A 17,546-nucleotide genomic window follows, 5' to 3' on the forward strand; every position below is an offset into this window, starting at 1 on the left:
CATTACAGATTTGGTTTAGTAGTTGAATCCAATAGTGCAGTTTCTGAGTAGAATGATTTTTCATATAGTCAGTAGAAATTAGTTTTGTCTACGAAGGAAGAGTCCTACTATTCGTCATTATCGTATTACGACCCACCGATCTTTCTCTGCAGTCTACAATGCAGCCATCACAGAGGATACAGCTTGGACAAGCTCCTACGCTGTGGCGTGGTTCTTGTCCGAGATCCCTGGAGATGTTTGACGTGATCAGCCGCTACCTCTTGCCGATCAGTCACCGGAGATGGAAGAAGGGGATACTTTCTGCAGCTGGTCCGTACAAGGTTCACATTCGCCGACGACTGACTCTGGCGCGGTCCTTGGGAGCTGCTGAATCTCTCTTCTTGCAGGCGTTTCTCATCTACCTCCACCAGCTTCGCCTAGAACAGACAAGATAACAATAAAATGGGCTTGTCTTTGGGGGAACGAAAATGGAGCCCCGGTGTGAAACTACCTTGTCTCCCCGGATGCTCTGTTCAACCTCGAAACAGGCGTAATACGAGCCGAAGGAGTCCTTCATTCTCATGACCTTCTCCTCAAATTCTCTCAACCTTCTCTCCGCTTCTAGCCTTCCCTCCTCCGCCTCATTCGCTTTCCTTCTCGCCTCCCCAGCCTCTGCCGCTCTGAATCTCGCCAGTCTTCCCAGCTCCTCTGCCAGGCTCACAAGCCGAGCAGTTGAACCCACGCGTCCGTCCGCCTTCAGCCGCTTCGCATGGCCTGCCAACGGGGTGCACATTCGGCTTCCCAGCTCTCCGATTAGCTCGTCCGCGTCTTCTTTCACGGAGTCGAACACGGATCCCACCTTCTCGTAGACGGCGGCGAGGATTTTACAAGTGGCGACGAAGATGACCTTCGGATCCCGGTTGCCGTGATGGACGGTGTCCAAGAAGGCCTTTGATTTCTGAAAGAGCTTCTGGATGGCGAGGTGGCGGTCGTCGAGTCGCTGGTGGTAGTCATCCAGGGCGGAGTTGACGTCGTCTTCTATCTGGCGGAGGAGCGAGGCCAGATGTTGGAGATGGAGGCGGCTCTCCGCTGTCAGCTCCTGGCGTGCACGGACGATCCGGGCCTGGTAGCGCTGCCCGTCCTGCGCGTCAAACGACTAAACCCGTTATCTACGTCAATGCGCCAAACCTTAACAATCAGATCAATTTTCCTTCCGAGATCGACCTGACCTCTAATGTTGGAAGACAATGTACTCCATCGTCAGGAGTTGACGATCTCGTCAAATCCTCAGATTCGGCGAGTCCGCGACAGCTAAGCTGCCGGGAAAGTCAGCCATTTAAATATCCAGAATCACTGCATGAGAATCATGGTTAAAAATAAGGAAAGGTCGTGTTCTTTACTCGCTGGGAATCACTCTCAAAGACGATGAAACTCGATCTTCCTTCCAAAGCCATTTCCTCTGTTTTGAGACCTACGAATCGCATCAAAGGGACTGAGAGAGACGCAAACACCTCTTCAGCCTGCAAAGATGTCGAGATTTTCACAAAATGCAGTCACCGTAAGATGTATCTACCAGTTTCAATGCCAAAGATCCAGAAAAATTCCGAGCAATGTCTACATACAACTGCAACATACTTATAGAAATCTGATAAAATAAAAAAAATAAGGAGTACCGTACTTAGTAACAACCAATCGGAGAAGACAGAAATCCACAGTTATTTTTTTATTCGAAAGCTGTACTGTACTTGGTAACAATCTGATGCTACGATGCTTAATTAATCGGAGAAGACAGAAGCCTACAGTTTCTTTTTATTTTATCCAAAAGCAATATTCTACAGTTTACTCGCCTCATGCAAGCTTATCTCAATCTGCGATTTCAGCCGCTGAAATGCGGCTTTGGATTCTTCATGGCAGCGGACGAGTCGTGAAAGCTTGAGCCGCAGATTCGCCATAACAAGAGAAGCTGAGATCTCTTTCAGGAACGATCTTGATCTTCCGTGTTTTCTGCTCTTCACTTCCTCCGCTTTGGCTCCTCCTCGTCTTCGTTGCAGAGGCGAGACCAAAAATTTTAACCCTGCTTGAGCTGAATCGGGTTCAAACTCTAAACCTACATTTAAAATATATATAAAATATATATAAACCATTAATGTGAATTTTAAATTTCTTTAGGTAATAAGAGGATAAATATTTGAAGCTATGACTATTTTCTCATTCTCAAATACTCCATTTTCGTATAAATTCATAAATATTGTCCAAAATACTAAGGCCCCGTTAGTGCCCCATGGTTGGAAATTTATATCCCAAGAAAAGATATAAATATTTTTCCTAGGTACACATTTCTAATAAACCTTCAGATAAGCTCTAATTAAAAAATACTTATAAATATAGAACTATTAAATCTTTATATATACACGTATGAATGATTATTTCAATGTAACATGTGACAGTCAGCTAGATGATCAATATGACCTGTTCACATCACCTGGACGATTATAGTTCTTTTTTCCAAACCATTTACGGTTCTTATGGGCTTCTCATGTTTAGTTCTGTTATAATAGCGTCAGTGGTTTAATATCTTAGTGCGCCAGCCGGGTTTGCACAGTCCACGCTTTAATTTCATCTTTGGCAGAGGAAAGGCCCAAAAAATTCCACCCTAGAGAGCTGTACATGCGATTTCTCTTTCTTCCAATCCGCTCACTGAAACCATTTCTGCTTCACAGTCTCTCGCGCTACTCCTCCCTCACCTCGCCGAATCCGCCACCAATGGACGCTACGGAGGCCGCCCTTCGTCAGGCCCTCGCTGATAAGCAGGCCGCAGCCGATGTGCAATCCGCCGCCGTCCGTAGCTTGAAGGCTGCTGGAGCGCCGAAGCCCGAAATCGCCGCTGCCGTCGACGCCCTCAAAGCCCTCAAGCTCGAGTTCGAGTCCGTCGCTCGCGACCTCAAGAACGCCGTCGTTGGCAACGGAGAGTCCTCCGTGAATAGAGAAGCTTTTCGGCAAGCCGTCGTCAATACTCTCGAACGCCGCTTGTTTTATATTCCGTCTTTCAAGATATATCGCGGTGTCGCCGGGCTTTACGACTATGGCCCTCCTGGTTGTGCTGTTAAAGCTAATGTCCTCGCGTTCTGGCGTCAGGTCAGTTCGCCTTCTTTAGTTGCTCGAATTTTGGTATATTGCTGTTTAGATGGGTATTATTTTGTATAAACTGCCACAGAGTTCAGTATTCTCTTGTTAAGTGGAGAAGACTATGGCCTTCGTTACCTCTTTGTCTAATATGTGGCATTGTGGTGTATGGATTTCAATTTGTTAGAAAGGTTCTAGTAGTGAGTGGACATGAAATAGTTGCAGGAGTACGATTTATATAATTTTCAATTTTAGTAAATGTAAGTTATGAGTGAAATAGGAGTAGATGCTTCTTCGAAGGGCTTTTGTGTACCTTTTTTTTTTTTCTCTAGTGGCATCTTATGGTCTATGCTCTTGGTCTGTGTTCCGTTTAATCTTAATTAATGCCTGGCGGCTTGATATTGTTCTAATGCTCGCCTCTGTTATTAATACTGATCTTATTGTGTAAACAACACCTTTAGTTATTGAACTTTCCCATATGGGGCTGCACGAGACTGATGCAATGGCCTTTCTCTACATGCTTTAAACCTCCTATTGATAAAATCCTTGTTCGCACTGTGGAAGTGATCTATTATTTTATTTTATTTTATTGAAACTGGAAAAGATCTATTATTATTTTTGCTAATCATAGTATAGCTGATCAATTCTGTATGTTAATTCAGCACTTTGTTCTCGAGGAGAACATGTTGGAAGTGGACTGCCCCTGTGTCACTCCAGAAGTTGTCTTGAAGGCTTCAGGTCATGTGGATAAGTTCACTGACCTTATGGTAAAGGATGAAAAGACTGGTCAGTGCTATCGAGCAGATCACTTGCTCAAGGATTTCTGCAAAGAAAAGATTGAAAAGGACTTAACTTTACCATCTGAGAAGATAGCAGAATTAAAGCATATTCTGGCTGTGCTGGATGATCTCACTTCTGAAGAACTTGGTGCGAAGATCAAAGATTATGGGATAACTGCTCCAGAAACGAAGAATCTTTTGTCTGATCCTTATCCTTTCAATCTGATGTTTCAGACTTCAATAGGACCGACAGGTTTGGTCCAAGGGTAAGATATTCTGACGCCGATACTCATTATTACCATCACTTTAGATACTTATTTATATAGGCCATTCTGGAGTTTATTAGTCCTCCATTTCCATAATTTGATTTGTTTATGATGTTCTTAGGTATCTCCGTCCGGAGACAGCACAAGGCATCTTTGTGAACTTCAAAGATCTATATTATTATAATGGCAACAAGCTTCCATTTGCAGCAGCACAGATTGGCCAAGCATTTAGAAATGAGGTTTGTTCTCTTTCTGCATGTTTTACTACTTTTAACTGCCATTTTTTTGTCAAAAGGATCTATATATATACACCAATTTTTTAAGAACCCTGTTGACATGACCTTGATAGATGCTGTGTTGGCCTAACTGGTTTTCAACTAGATCATGCTACTCGGCTATGCATCAACTGCACAGCTTCTCTAATATAACCGGAGCGTAAAATGTCCCTTACTATTATTCTATTGTTAATTGTCACATAGCGAAGGATGCCTTTCACCTGACCAGGCACCACTTTCCTTTGATCTTTTATTTTCTTTTTGGCTTCTTAGCGCTTGTTATCTTTCTATGTTCTACTCACTCGTTTGTACACTTCTCCCTCGGGAGCCTTGTTTCTAATAAATCCTCTTTTCTTGTTGTTACCAAAAATTTATTGTGAAGGGTGTCTTTCACCTGACCAGACCTTCATGGGGTCAGTTACTTTGAAAACCAGGAAAAAGAGGTTACTACCGATAACACTGTTTATGTTCAGCAGAAGATATATAATCATCATTAAATAGTATAAAAACCTGTTGCCAAATTTTAATGAGAAAATAAAAATAACACAATCTTTTGAGCATGAAACGAGTATCTCGTGCATTTTCAATTTTTTTACATTTTAAAAAAAAGTAGCTGGTGAATTACATATCAAACTACTCAGTTCCCAGCTAGAAGCCTTTCTAAAATTTGCTTCTGATCTTCATCGAACACTCGATGCTGTTTTGCTCTTGGCCTTTATGGAACCAATTCTGTGGAAGAAAGCATTCTGTGGACAATGTTTTGCTCTTAAAATGCTTGACTGGTGGTGCTTGTATTTACATCACATTGATTAACTTTATGAGTTGACTAGCTCTATTTCACTGATACTTGTAAGCTGCTTCACCCATATGATGGAAATATTTCGTGCAACATGGGGATATGAATCTTTTTGGAGTAGATATGCATGCTCTTTGCAAACCTTAGTTTGAAAGTGGATGTTGGTCTCTATCTGCTGAAAAATGACTGGAGATTTGCACCTTCCAATTAACTTTAGCTATAAAGTCTGTCTTGTTTAAGATATGGAAAACACCTATTTTATTTTAATAGAGCAGGAGTTGTACTAAATAAAGCAAGAGAAATCATAAGGAGCTCTCGGAGGAGAAATACAGAAAGAAAAGCATTTACACTAGTTGTGTCTAACTTCTGATAAGAGGCTGTTTTCAAGAAATGGAAGCTATGAAGATAAGAGATGAACATGGCTCTGATTTTTTATTTTTAATTGCATTGTCCATCACCAATGAATGTACAACTGCATGTTTAAACTTTTAGAGAGTGGGTTCCTTTAAAAGACTTTTTTGCTCCTTTCTTTTTTATTTTATCTGTTTTGTGACACCTTACCCTTCCCAGATTTCTCCTCGGCAAGGTCTTCTCAGAGTTCGCGAATTTACTCTAGCTGAGATAGAACATTTTGTGGACCCTGAAGACAAGTCCCACCTGAAGTATGGTGATGTTGCTGATTTGCAGTTCCTCATGTTTCCTAGAGAGTTACAACTGTCGGGGCAACCTGCAAAGAAAATGTGCCTTGGTGAAGCTGTTTCAAAGGTGGGTCTCTGTTTGGCAACACAAGTTGCTATTAGGTCAAGAGGAATGACAAACTGTACGGACAGGAAAACAGAATAATTTTTTAGCATTTTTTATCTCATCGTGGATGTAGCTGAAGTTTTTATTCCATTTTATTTGTTATGTATATTTGACAGGGAGTTGTAAACAACCAAACACTTGGTTATTTCATTGGAAGGGTGTACCTGTTTCTGACAAGCCTTGGCATTGACAAGGAAAGATTACGTTTCCGGCAGCATCTTCCAAATGAGATGGCCCACTATGCTGCTGATTGTTGGGATGCTGAGATTGAGTGTTCCTATGGCTGGATTGAGTGTGTTGGTATTGCAGACAGGTCAGCCTATGACCTTCGTGCTCACTCGGTAAGAGCATTGAATAAATACATGTTAAGATGCATCTCTGCAATATTCGAGCTTTTCTATTGTGATGGGAAGAGGGGCTAGATATTTATCCACTCTAGAAATTCATCCATACATTTAATTTTTTACTATTTTGACAAAATAAACTATTGGTGAAAAATTTCAGGAAAAAAGCAGTGTTCCTCTTGTGGCTCATGAAAGGTTTGCTGAACCTAGAGAGGTTGAGGTGTGTCTCTTTGTTCCTCTTGTCTCTCTCTTCCTTACTGCCACTTTGTAAACTTTGTGTGTGTGTGTGTGCCTGTGTGCACATGTGCGTGCCTATGTGCTTGTATATATGCTTTGGTTAACATTTGTGGTTTCTTTGCAATCTCAGGAGTTGGTTATAACCCCAGTTAAGAGAGAGCTGGGCCTTGAATTTAAGGGAAACCAGAAGAAGGTTGTCGAAGCTTTGGAGGTAAATAATGGTGCAGTCCTTTGAATCCTGTTTTTATGTATTGTTTTATTTTATTTTCTTTTGCTTTTCAATTTCTCTTGAGTGGTGATACTCGACTACTGAAAATTTTATTCGCTTCTTTTTATCATGTAATTGATAGGCCATGAATGAAGCAGAAGCAATGTCACTGAAAGCAGCTTTAGAAGCCAATGGAGAGGCTGAGTTTTATGTGTGCACTCTTGAGAAATCTGTCACTCTTAAAGAAAAGATGGTTTCAATTTCTAAGGTGACAAGGAGAGAACACCAGAGGGCTTTTACCCCTTCAGTGATCGAACCATCTTTTGGTATTGGGCGGATAATATACTGCCTTTTTGAGCATTCATTCTATACAAGGCCAAGTAAGGATGGGGATGAACAGTTGAACGTGTTTCGCTTCCCACCTCTTGTAGCACCCATCAAATGCACCGTCTTTCCTTTGGTCCAAAATCATCAGTATGAGGAAGTTGCCAAACAAATTTCCAGGACCCTTACTCTAAAGGGGATTTCTGCCAAGATAGACGTAACAGGTATTTTTGCTAAATAAATTATATTAGTTGGTGAATTATCTCTAGTACCATCACATGGTTAGGGCTATGAATTGATAGGTCCAGTGGTTTGCAACTGGCTTTTAATTTGTATTACCCACTTAAGAGGGTCTGGCATGTTTTTATGAGTTATGGTATTAGTCAGCATATTGGATGATAAGTATGACCATGCAATACAGTCTGGAGAGGTCAATCAGCTGATATAGATTAGCCTATCGAGTAGCATCAGCAGATAGCTTCCACATCTTCCAAGCATGCAATGGCATGTTGTTGGTTTCCAAAAAGTCAATGAGGTGCGACTCTAGTAGCATAATTAAATTATAGGATAACCGTAATCAGTTCCCCAGCTTCTTGAATGATATAGACAAATTAGAATAAAATAATTATTGTCTTTAAATAATCTACACCCATTTAGAATTGGGTTGTTTTAAACCTTAGGATCAAATACAAAAAAGAGTTGAGATCCTCTCCAAGTCTCGGAGAGTGAGTGATTCATCTGAAATGTTTGCAATGCATGTCTTGATATGGTCCACATAACTCTATTGGCCATTCTATTCCAGGATCAGAGTTTCTCCGTTGCCGTTTTGTTTGGGCAAAAACTCATTTGGACAAATGACTTCACAACTAGGGTTTTAGATGTCTAGCCTGACCACGAACTGAGCTTGGAAGATGGTTACTATGTTAGAGAAGTTCTGGAATGATGGAAAAGTAACAAACTAGTAATATTTTTCAGGCACTTCGATTGGTAAAAGATATGCAAGAACAGACGAGCTTGGTGTGCCTTTTGCTATCACAGTAGATTCAGCAAATTCTGTTACAATCAGAGAGAGAGACTCCAAAGAGCAGGTCCGTGTGGATCTTGACAAGGTTGCCTCAGTGGTAGAGGAGTTGACCAACGGGCAGAGCACATGGGAAGATGTCAAGTGGAAGTATCCAACTCCATCTCACACTAATGCAGGTGATTGATAATTTTTGTTCACCAGTTCTTCTACAGATAACCTCTGGAGCTTCTTGCATTCTGTTTTATTGGTCCATCTTGTGAGGGGTAGCAATTGCTTTTCTGATATTTGAGACAACTGTATAAACCGAAACAACCTAATTATTAAAGAGAAAAAGTCACTCCGTTTATGCTATATTTTTGTTTTGATCCTTTTGGGCCTTCCCTTTTTTCTCTATCTAAATTTTCCGAGTAGTGTAGGGTGCAAAGATGTGGTTTTTATGGGTGACCACTCGACAGTCTTTTACATTCCTTGGCTCTCAAATCTGAAATGAAGAATGAATCACTCGGTCAATTGGCCTTCAATTTTCTTCTTGATCTTTTAGTAGCTCTCCAAGTCTCTAAAATTGGCGGATGAATGTCTTACCCGAATAAACAGAGAGGTTCACCGGGTGAAAATTACTTTTTTTTCTTTTTCTTTTCTTGTTACAGAGATTTTTTGTTTTCGGTTTACTAAATTACTAGGGAGCTGTTGAAAGCTATGTTATAAAATCCAGACTGGATTGGATAGTTGAACTGGATCAACTAGACCTGACTCTTTGTTCAGGTCGATAGCTTGTAAGCCCTCGAATTGGTCATAACTTGGTTGACTGGGTTGGGGTTTGATGAACTCCATCCCTTACACCATGTTGGCCCAGTGCTATTTTAATTTCATATATCGATATTATCTGTGATTATACACTTTAATCGTTATTTATAAATGTACTAATGGAAACTTAAACAATCGTTTTACCAAATAGTTTCTTATTTACTTCTTAATTTCTTAAAGTCTCTTTCTTTTCTCAGTTTACTTTTGCCATATCTTTAAACAGAAATTTCTGTTCCAAAAATGGAGCTTTAGACCCATAAACATTAGAGAGCAAACTCAACTCAAAAAGAAGGCCATAGTATAAGTACGTATCTAAATCTACAAAAAGAAATTTATAATCTATGACAGTTTCAATTTTCGACAAGGAAATTTACACTTACAGACGACAACCAAGCATCCGCCAGCCTTCATTACCTCAAAAGTCTTATCTGGTTTACTACCAAGGTTTGAGATCACCAACAGGACCTGCAGTCCAGTTCAAAACCTTCTCCCCAGGCTTCGAGTAAACATTCTTATGATGAGGAAGCTTTCGAGCTAGCCCGTTTAGTATCTGGTGGAAAGCATCCCCTGGTTGTGCTGGCTGTGGAAACAGCATAGCCTGCTTCATTGAAGGGTTTGCTAGCAATCTCTGCTTCCTAAGTATTACATCTGGGGAAATGGAAGTCAGGATTGTATCCAAGTTCGGTACATCTTTCTCCGCCACGAATACACCGATTTCCTCCCATGGGATTGCATCAGCAAATGGTAGGACAATATCATCTGCTATGATTACAGGTATGCAGCCAAAGATAACGGCTTCCACCAATCTGGGACTCCACGGAGCCCATCCAAGAGGGCAGAGGCAAAAAACTGCTCTTTGCATGTCTTCATAGTAAGTTGTTGGGTGTTCCGTGGAGATGTCAAATAGAGGGTTGTCCTTGAAGTTTTCCCATACCGATGCCCGGGCACCTCTGTAAGACCAAACAGGAAAACAAGAAATTGAAGGGCAATTGGATGTGTGATATTTGACTACCTCCAAAGAGAATCTTGCAGTAAAATCAAAAGCAAAGAATAGATCATCGAATACCTTGCATAATAACCTCCTTCTGGATCATTACCGACATCATAGAACAAGCCCCGGAAGTAAACAAAGATGGATCTTGGGGTGTCAGGAGGAATCAAGTGAACTTGCATTTTCTGTGGAGGAGCATATGGGGGGATGGTTATGGAGCCCTCATTTAAGCAGACATGATTTCGTTGTCCAAAGGTCTGAACCAGAGTAGCACGCTGAAGCAAGGGAAGAATTCCACGTTCTATGGCCTTCTCTTCCTATAATTAGGGCAACTCCAATTAGTCAGAAGACATGCACACAACAGATCAGTTCAGTTAATCACTAACAGTTCCGTAAGATATTGAATCAGAATCTTCATATGGAGAGTTCATCAGCTAAAGCTTCTCTAAAGAACTTTATGCTGTGGGTTTTCAACAGCTTTTTGGGCGAATCTATAAATTGTTTCCCTACTGTCAGATAAGATAATGTCAGTTAGATCTTTCTGTCTGTAAATAGCATAAAAATGAAGTGAGACCAACTTTGAATAGAAAACGTTTATATTTCTGAGTACTAACTCCTGAAGAGGGTGATAGTTAATACTTTCAAATTGCAATAATATTTTTAAATTTTTTACTTTGAAACTTACGGCTACAGTTTTGGGTCTTCAAATAACAGAGAGACTAGTGACACAGTGTCTGAAATAAATATGCACCACTTAAAAAAGTCACTTCTTTTATTTTATAAAAACACCTTATAAAAATTGGAATTTTCATTTTTTTTTTCAAAGTGACTATAGATTGTATATCCAAAGAAGGCGGACTTCTTACTTGATAGTGAAAGCAGGCTCCGAAATCGTGAGGAACAACAAAAAAGTGGTTTGCTCCTTCTGTACGGTTCCAATGAGGCCAATTTGTTGAAATCAGCTGTATTGCACTTCTCATCATTCGAGGTGATTTGAAAGGCAAGGGGAGCCCATTTGGTGTAAGGTCACAAGTAGTGTAGACAGGGGTATAAAACCAATCAGCTTCCTCAGGATTCAAGGTCCTAACAGCACTGGATAACAAGAAGCGATGCATGAAGATCTCAGCAGCAAACATGTGAGTGAGGCACCTGGGGTCCTTTTGCAGAATCTTTTTGTTATATTTGCTTGGCAGCTCATATACAAAAACCTTCAACCGACCAACAGGATCATCCTCTAGAACATCACCAGCACTCCCTACATTCGATGAAGTTGATTCAGTTTGGCAAGGTCATTAACTAACATGAAGTCCAGCAAGCACATGGAATCTTTAGTCAGCAGGAAAAAACATGTAAATAACTTGATCAAGATATAGCTCACCACAAAACAGAGAAAAATCACTGAAATTACCAGCTCTATCTGCCTGAAGTACAACCGATTTCAAACATACTCGATGAAGAGCAAATAAACCAGAAAACAGGTCCAAATTTAACATCAACTAAAATCACCAGTATAAATTTCCTCGAGCTTGCAGAAGATGGACGCCACCAAAATTCAATGACAAATTATATCAAATGAGAGCACCAAATTCAGGTCTGCAAGATCAATGACCTATCCCAGTAGGAAAGTCAATGACCTTTAATGATGAAGATAAGCAATGCTTTACTGACACCTAAAAGACTGTAAATCCCTTCTAAACAGCTGCAACAGACCATCAGTTTAGGAAAAGCAGTATAACTGCATAAGAAAGAAACCAAAATTTCAAAGAAGTAAACAGTAAAGCATTGCTTCAACTTATGAGGATTTCCAAGACTTCAAAATTATCCAGAATCCAACTGTTAAGGAAAATCATTCTCACGTTGAAAGGACAGGAAAAGATACTGGGACACTACTTCAGCTATTACTCAAATTAGACGGATTCGGAAAATGGAGAATCAATCCGATATCTAACAATGCAAAGATATAAAGCAGCTCATGTTCATGAAAGCCAAACTTCCAACATCAGCTTTGAAAAAAAAAAAAATGAAACTGAGGTTCCCATAGATTACAACAACAAACACTGAAGACCAGAAAGCAGTCCAATTGAAAGAGGAAAAATCACAAGCCCATGAACTATACGATAGCTATGAGAAGAGTAACAGCAACTGAGACGAGAGCAATGAGAGGATACACACTTAATTCTACTCCACATGAAAAAGGGGGGGGGGTCAAAAAAAATCACCTGAAATCCGCTCCGTCTGCTGCCCCGGCTCCACCTCCTCAACACCAGTCACCAAAAGCAGAGGAGCAAACAAGAAAAGTACGAAAACCGCGCTCCTTGCCTCCATGCCTCCCAAATGCCTCACTCTCCGACGCGGGTGCTCCCGTTCAGCCCAGAGGATCCAGATGATTCAGCGCAGATTTATCAAAAAAGGCCCGCTTCACCCTCCACCGCTCAGATCGTTGAAACGTCGTCACATCGTCTGGAGAGTGGTTAGAAGGTTAGCAGGAGACAAGGGGGGTTTCGTAGGTTTTTGAGTTTTGGAGGGGATAAAATAAAACTGGTCTTCAAGGTGGGATGAATTTGCTTGAAGAAACAGAACAGATTGAACCTCCTCTTTATCCTATATTTCTTCCCCGCAAAATCTGTGATTTTTCTCGGAAGCTGTTTCTTTCGTTGGTTCGATGAGCAGTCAATCTCAAAAACCTAGAAAAGCCGCTGAGATTCTTCAAAAACTCATTCTTTTCAGGCGTTTACCGTACAAATCCTCCTGAAATGAGTAACCCGAACACGAAAGCTCAAGCCGGAGAACGAGCACCACGTAGATCACGTGAGATTACGCTGAGGTGAGACTGCAGTAAGAAGCAATGTGCCAACGGAATCAGGACCGTCAATTTCTTCGATTGCGATCTACGGACCCACTATCTTCTCGTTGGGACCACAATTATTGAACGGTTGCGATGACTGTTCAAGTCCAATTTTTTAATTAATAAAAAAGGGTGGGTGAGAGGGCCCATCGAATTTACCTAACCAACAGATTTGAATTGAACGTGACACCAATTGATGAGTAAAAACCACAAGTAGGGTAGGTTTCAACGACTCACCGAGTCTAACTCGTGATTCGGCCGGGTTAACTTGGATTTGAGTCCACTTCTGTAATGGGGGGGGACATGGCTCCTGACCTACCACGAGTCTGAGATGAAAATTGAAATATTTGGATGAGACATATAAACCAATATGGTTGAGAGAGGCAATGGGTATTAATCAATGTGGACCTTGACTCTTTATTTCTTTTGTCCTATACTCGTTTTTGTTCATGAGGCCCCCTATCAAGCATGTCACATTTTTAATCACCTTCAATCTGTATTTATATTTGGATAAAAAAGAAAATTTTTAGACCTCCCTCCCCCCATTAAAGTAGGAGGTTGTAGGGAGAAGATGAGAGGAAGTGAGGCAACCAACTTGAAGAGGTTAGCTTTGTTAACTTGAAAAAATTGACTGGTGGTCAAGAGAGTAGGTATTAATAAATGTGCTGCTCCCCCTATTAAATTGGTAGTTATGTGGACATTCCTCAATGTTAAAAATTACAACTCCATAGTAAACCCATAAATTAGATGAATCACACCCACAAAAATTTTATCACCCTTTCGATAATTATCATTTTTAATGTTAATTACATATTTATTCCTTAAATATCCTGTAAGACTTGAACTCCATGATTGTGCAGTCCCGGAGGAAACTCTTTCCTGAGCAGTTTTGGTAAGCAATAATGAAAATAGTTCACCAACCTCCTAACCACCTGGGTCATATCTTTCTCTTTCCGTGGTGTCCCCCCCCGAGCTGACCCTCATGCAAAGCCTTTGATGGCTTATGATCAGTCTACCTCTCCCTGCCCAGTAGCTTTAGTTTTTCACCGCCTTCGTATCAGGTGCAGCTGCAATTGCTTAGGAAGCTTCCGGGGTGGCTCTGCAGTCGACCATGGAGAACAACCAGGTGGAGATAGTGGGTCATGATGTGGAGTGGAACAAAGTAAAGCTGATGAGAGCCTTTGTCGAGAGGGAGGATCCGGTCTCAAAGGTGCTTTTCTTCTTCTTCTTCCTTTTCTTCCCTTTTCAGTAGTTTCACGGATGTTTTGATTTTGCTTTTCTTTCCTCTTTTGTGTAATGTAATTTCAAAAGTGTGGTCTTGCTTGCGTTTTATCACCTGGGTTTGTTTCAGTCTTTTTCTTATGCATTGGTGGTGACTCAAGAGTTGGCTCTCGTTAGGATCTTGGTAGTACAGTGGTCAATTCCTTGACTCATTTGGGTCTTCTGTTTAATAATCCTTATTCTTTGTGCAGCTTATTTGTTCTTATTTTACGTCCGTTTTGAGAGCATTTTATTTCTTTGAGTTTCCAAATTAAATATGGAGATTCTGTACATGCATAGTCAGACTAGACTGGATTCCATGAAATCAGCTGAACTAGAAGTGTCTCAATGGTTTCATGTTCTTGTCAACCCTGCCTTCAATTTTTTTTCCTTTTCTTTTGTTTTCCGTAAATTTTCCTCCAACATTTACTTTTCGCTGTACTGCTTTTCTGTTTAATCTCAATTATTCCGTAATTGTCTCTGTCTGTTATGTCTGTTACTGTTTTAACTTAATTCTCTGTTTCGCCATTATATTTTTCCTTTTTTTTTTTTTCCTTCATTCAAACGACAGCGCTCTGGGTAATCATCCTCTTCTGATTCTGTTTGCTCTGCTTTTTTAATTTGAGGCACAGTACTTCGCCTTTAGCACTCTCCTCTTCAAATTGAGTGGGACGCTCCTAGCTGAGGAGGTTTCTGGGACGTTGGGAAAGAAAACTCACAGTGGTGGTTCTTGCTGACACCAGTGAGATCAAATATATTTGACCTGTGTCCACACTGTAGCAATACCAATTTCATGGCTAGAAGAAGATCTTGCTGACATCTGGTTGGGGGAATGCCTTCGCTTCTCCCTTGGAATGAAATCCATTTCTCATCATGTTCACCAAAAAAGGAGCTCTTTAGTACATTTCACTCCTTATTTTGCAGCCTTCTGCTTGCTTACTGGTAGAATACCGCTTCACAAATTATTAAGTCCAAGATATGCCAAACCCACTGAAACTGCTATCTTACTAATGCTGATAATTTTTTAATTATTTGTTCATTCCATTGAGTTGATGAGAAACTCTTTGTGCAGGATGTAGATGATCTGATGCTTAGAAGATTTTTACGTGCCCGAGATCTTGACATTGAAAAGGCCTCTAACATGTTCCTCAAGTATCTAAAATGGAGGCAAGCTGCTTTACCAAATGGTTCTATTTCTGAGCTGGAAATCCCAAACCAACTTGCTGAGAAGAAGATGTTCGCTCAAGGGTTTGATAACAAAGGCCATCGTATAGGAGTTGTATTTGTTGCAAAACATCTTGCCTATAAACGAGATCTAGAAGAGTTCAAACGTATATATTTTCTTATTGTTCTGCATTGGTTATAATTTCACATGAAACAGAATGCAAATGCTGCATATTCCATAGAATTAACAGTTCTAATAGCTACACTCTTGATTTTTATAGGATGACTAAAATTTATTTGATTGAATGGAAAGATGTTAAGGGAATTTTAAGCTCTTTATCTAATCTTTTTTGAAGCATTCAGCTAGATTCTTTGGTTTCATATAGTCCTGATCAATATGTTCACATGGAAGTCTTGTTTCCAAGACTAATGTATGTTATGATAATGACTGGATTCCTGAGCTTACACAATTAACTGGTTGTTCATTAGATAATAACCTTTTTTTCTCAATCTTCATGATAGGTTTTGTAGTTTACATTCTTGAGAAGTTATGTGCCAGGTACGTTTTATACTTCCTTCATTTCTTTAGGATGGTTTCCTCCATATAACCTCACCTATGTACCTACATGGGCATTCACATAGAGCAGTTTATAGCTACAAAATCAATTTATCATTTTTTCTGTTGTCACAGTACACCAAGTGGACAGGAAAAGTTCATTGCAATTGCAGATCTGCAAGGTTGGGGACTTTCACATTGTGACATCCGTGGATATTTGGCAGCTCTTGACATTTTGCAGGTTTATTTCTAGACCATGGAAAGCCAATCATAATCAACTCCAAAATATTCTGTCCTGGTAGATGGAGAACTGAATTTTCATTTATTAACACAGTTTTGGAGAACTGAATAAAGTAGATGGAAAACTCTGAAAAAACAACTAAACCCAATTAGACTTTCTGCCCAAGCTAAATGCAATATCACTTCAAATCATAGTTATTTACTCACTGGATAGTAGATATTCTAGCATGATGTTTTAGTCTCAACTCTAACCAGAGAAACTTGCTATACTGTGCTCAAAATTGTACTTCTGTCATGGCAGAATTATTACCCAGAAAGGTTGGCAAAGGCTTTCTTGATCCATGTGCCATACATGTTCCTGGCGACATGGAAGATTGTGTATCCATTTATGGACAAAAACACCAGGAAAAAGGTGAGTTTACACCAAGAATCTCACTCATGTGTCTTTCCACATTAAACCAGTTTCAACAACCAAAAAAAGACAAGTATGAAGAGTTCTGTTTTACATTTTGGACTTCCTTATTTTGCAGTTCATTTTTGTTGAAAACAAGAATCTGAAAGCAACACTGCTACAAGACATTGATGAGAGTCAGCTCCCAGACATATATGGAGGCAAACTCCCACTAGTCCCCATTCAAGACTCAAGATGAAGCGCAAAGAGGGAACTAATGTTGTATTTAAGCACACTTCTGTGGACATGGCATCATCAATATGCTCCTAGGACCAGACGAACTAGTCTCAAGATTGCTTTCAGCGATGAACTACCGGTGGCATGTCTAGAGTTGGCTTGGCTGCATAGTGTAATTGTTTTGTAGCCTAAAACCATGGACCTACTTACAAATCAATTCTGCAGTTTAAAATCAAAAGGTGAGATTGCCCAATTTCTCATTTGTAAGGTTAGTTATATTTAGCCTGGTGAATGGGCAACATCTTTTAACTGATTGAGCTGTTGACCAAGGCTTGTGCTGTCTCAAGCTTGAGCTTGAGTTTGTTTTCAGATCAAGCTATGCTCTCTTGTTTATGACCTTTTCTTCTTAGCAAGCCAAGCTCATGTTAACCATTATCAGGCTCTTGTTATTATGCTTCACAGTCAACTTGACTTGAGCAATATGCTCATTATTTGCATAATATAACTTATGGATCTAGATTAGTATATCACAGATGTTTTGTTTGTTTGCATAGATAAACATATCTTATGTCTAACACTATACAATTTTTAATTGCATTTTACATTAAAGAAGAAGGAAGAAACTGTTACAAGTTATTTTTTGGCTTCTCAGGAAAACTAATTTTTTACATCTAAGAGGATTTTTTTTTTATTTGCCATATTTTGCTTTTGACTCATGTTGGTTACTTAGTCCAAACAGGCAATTGTTTTCGTTTCTTTTTCTCCGAAAACATAGTCCCTAACCCTTCTTTGACCCTAATTCTATTTTCTCTAAAAAGATGAGTAACATAATCAAATCAATGGACAGATATATAAACTCAAAAATGCTGGGTAGAGTTCTTATCCAATTGAACAAAATT

At 40.0% G+C, this 17,546-nt stretch overlaps 4 protein-coding genes across 5 annotated transcripts; 2 read left to right on the top strand and 2 right to left on the bottom strand.

Moving 5' to 3' along the window:
- Positions 1-167: 167 nt before the first annotated feature.
- LOC137962067 (uncharacterized) lies at positions 168-1,931 on the bottom strand. Its single transcript, XM_068808777.1, has 5 exons — positions 1,827-1,931; positions 1,380-1,499; positions 1,209-1,295; positions 491-1,120; positions 168-416 (listed from the first exon to the last, which is right to left on the bottom strand). The coding sequence occupies exons 1-5, from the start codon at positions 1,929-1,931 to the stop codon at positions 168-170; spliced, it is 1,191 nt and encodes a 396-aa protein (XP_068664878.1).
- Positions 1,932-2,605: 674 nt separating this feature from the next.
- On the top strand, positions 2,606-8,512 carry LOC137962939 (glycine--tRNA ligase, mitochondrial 1-like). The gene is made up of 9 exons (XM_068810081.1): positions 2,606-3,114; positions 3,765-4,147; positions 4,269-4,386; positions 5,789-5,983; positions 6,139-6,363; positions 6,527-6,586; positions 6,734-6,814; positions 6,954-7,359; positions 8,111-8,512. The coding sequence occupies exons 1-9, from the start codon at positions 2,647-2,649 to the stop codon at positions 8,341-8,343; spliced, it is 2,169 nt and encodes a 722-aa protein (XP_068666182.1). The 5' UTR covers positions 2,606-2,646; the 3' UTR covers positions 8,344-8,512.
- Positions 8,513-9,239: 727 nt separating this feature from the next.
- LOC137962966 (probable beta-1,4-xylosyltransferase IRX10L) lies at positions 9,240-12,681 on the bottom strand. Its single transcript, XM_068810121.1, has 4 exons — positions 12,174-12,681; positions 10,821-11,209; positions 10,030-10,271; positions 9,240-9,913 (listed from the first exon to the last, which is right to left on the bottom strand). The coding sequence occupies exons 1-4, from the start codon at positions 12,277-12,279 to the stop codon at positions 9,400-9,402; spliced, it is 1,251 nt and encodes a 416-aa protein (XP_068666222.1). The 5' UTR covers positions 12,280-12,681; the 3' UTR covers positions 9,240-9,399.
- A 1,093-nt stretch (positions 12,682-13,774) lies between these two features.
- On the top strand, positions 13,775-17,056 carry LOC137962733 (CRAL-TRIO domain-containing protein YKL091C-like). 2 transcript variants are annotated; one of them, XM_068809768.1, is made up of 6 exons: positions 13,775-14,009; positions 15,132-15,390; positions 15,746-15,782; positions 15,915-16,020; positions 16,321-16,431; positions 16,550-17,056. In XM_068809768.1, the coding sequence occupies exons 1-6, from the start codon at positions 13,911-13,913 to the stop codon at positions 16,667-16,669; spliced, it is 732 nt and encodes a 243-aa protein (XP_068665869.1). In that variant the 5' UTR covers positions 13,775-13,910; the 3' UTR covers positions 16,670-17,056. The 2 variants fall into 2 exon arrangements, with proteins under 2 accessions (XP_068665869.1, XP_068665870.1); XM_068809769.1 differs by lacking the exon at positions 13,775-14,009 and adding an exon at positions 14,692-15,001.
- The last annotated feature ends 490 nt before the right edge of the window (positions 17,057-17,546 follow it).

The sequence above is a fragment of the Aristolochia californica genome, unplaced genomic scaffold, assembly GCF_029961685.1.
Source record: "Aristolochia californica isolate CCGP_79_NKW_82.1479 unplaced genomic scaffold, dmAriCali1.0.hap1 SCAF_4, whole genome shotgun sequence".
NCBI lineage: Eukaryota > Viridiplantae > Streptophyta > Magnoliopsida > Piperales > Aristolochiaceae > Aristolochia > Aristolochia californica.

Bases quoted from the DNA above. Each gene is read 5' to 3' on its own strand.
- LOC137962067 (XM_068808777.1), bottom strand. From the start codon at position 1,931: ATGGCGAATCTGCGGCTCAAGCTTTCACGACTCGTCCGCTGCCATGAA. The intron at 1,296-1,379 runs GTAAAGAACACG...CTTTCCCGGCAG, and splicing joins TTGAGAGTGATTCCCAGCGA to CTTAGCTGTCGCGGACTCGC. The intron at 1,121-1,208 runs GTCAGGTCGATC...TTTGACGCGCAG, and splicing joins ATTGTCTTCCAACATTAGAG to GACGGGCAGCGCTACCAGGC.
- LOC137962939 (XM_068810081.1), top strand. From the start codon at position 2,647: ATGCGATTTCTCTTTCTTCCAATCCGCTCACTGAAACCATTTCTGCTT. The intron at 6,364-6,526 runs GTAAGAGCATTG...GAAAAATTTCAG, and splicing joins ATGACCTTCGTGCTCACTCG to GAAAAAAGCAGTGTTCCTCT. The intron at 6,815-6,953 runs GTAAATAATGGT...TGTAATTGATAG, and splicing joins AGGTTGTCGAAGCTTTGGAG to GCCATGAATGAAGCAGAAGC.
- LOC137962966 (XM_068810121.1), bottom strand. From the start codon at position 12,279: ATGGAGGCAAGGAGCGCGGTTTTCGTACTTTTCTTGTTTGCTCCTCTG. The intron at 11,210-12,173 runs GTGATTTTTTTT...CATCGAATGTAG, and splicing joins GCAGACGGAGCGGATTTCAG to GGAGTGCTGGTGATGTTCTA. The intron at 9,914-10,029 runs GTATTCGATGAT...TTGGTCTTACAG, and splicing joins GAAGGAGGTTATTATGCAAG to AGGTGCCCGGGCATCGGTAT.
- LOC137962733 (XM_068809768.1), top strand. From the start codon at position 13,911: ATGGAGAACAACCAGGTGGAGATAGTGGGTCATGATGTGGAGTGGAAC. The intron at 14,010-15,131 runs GTGCTTTTCTTC...CTCTTTGTGCAG, and splicing joins GGGAGGATCCGGTCTCAAAG to GATGTAGATGATCTGATGCT. The intron at 16,432-16,549 runs GTGAGTTTACAC...CTTATTTTGCAG, and splicing joins ACAAAAACACCAGGAAAAAG to TTCATTTTTGTTGAAAACAA.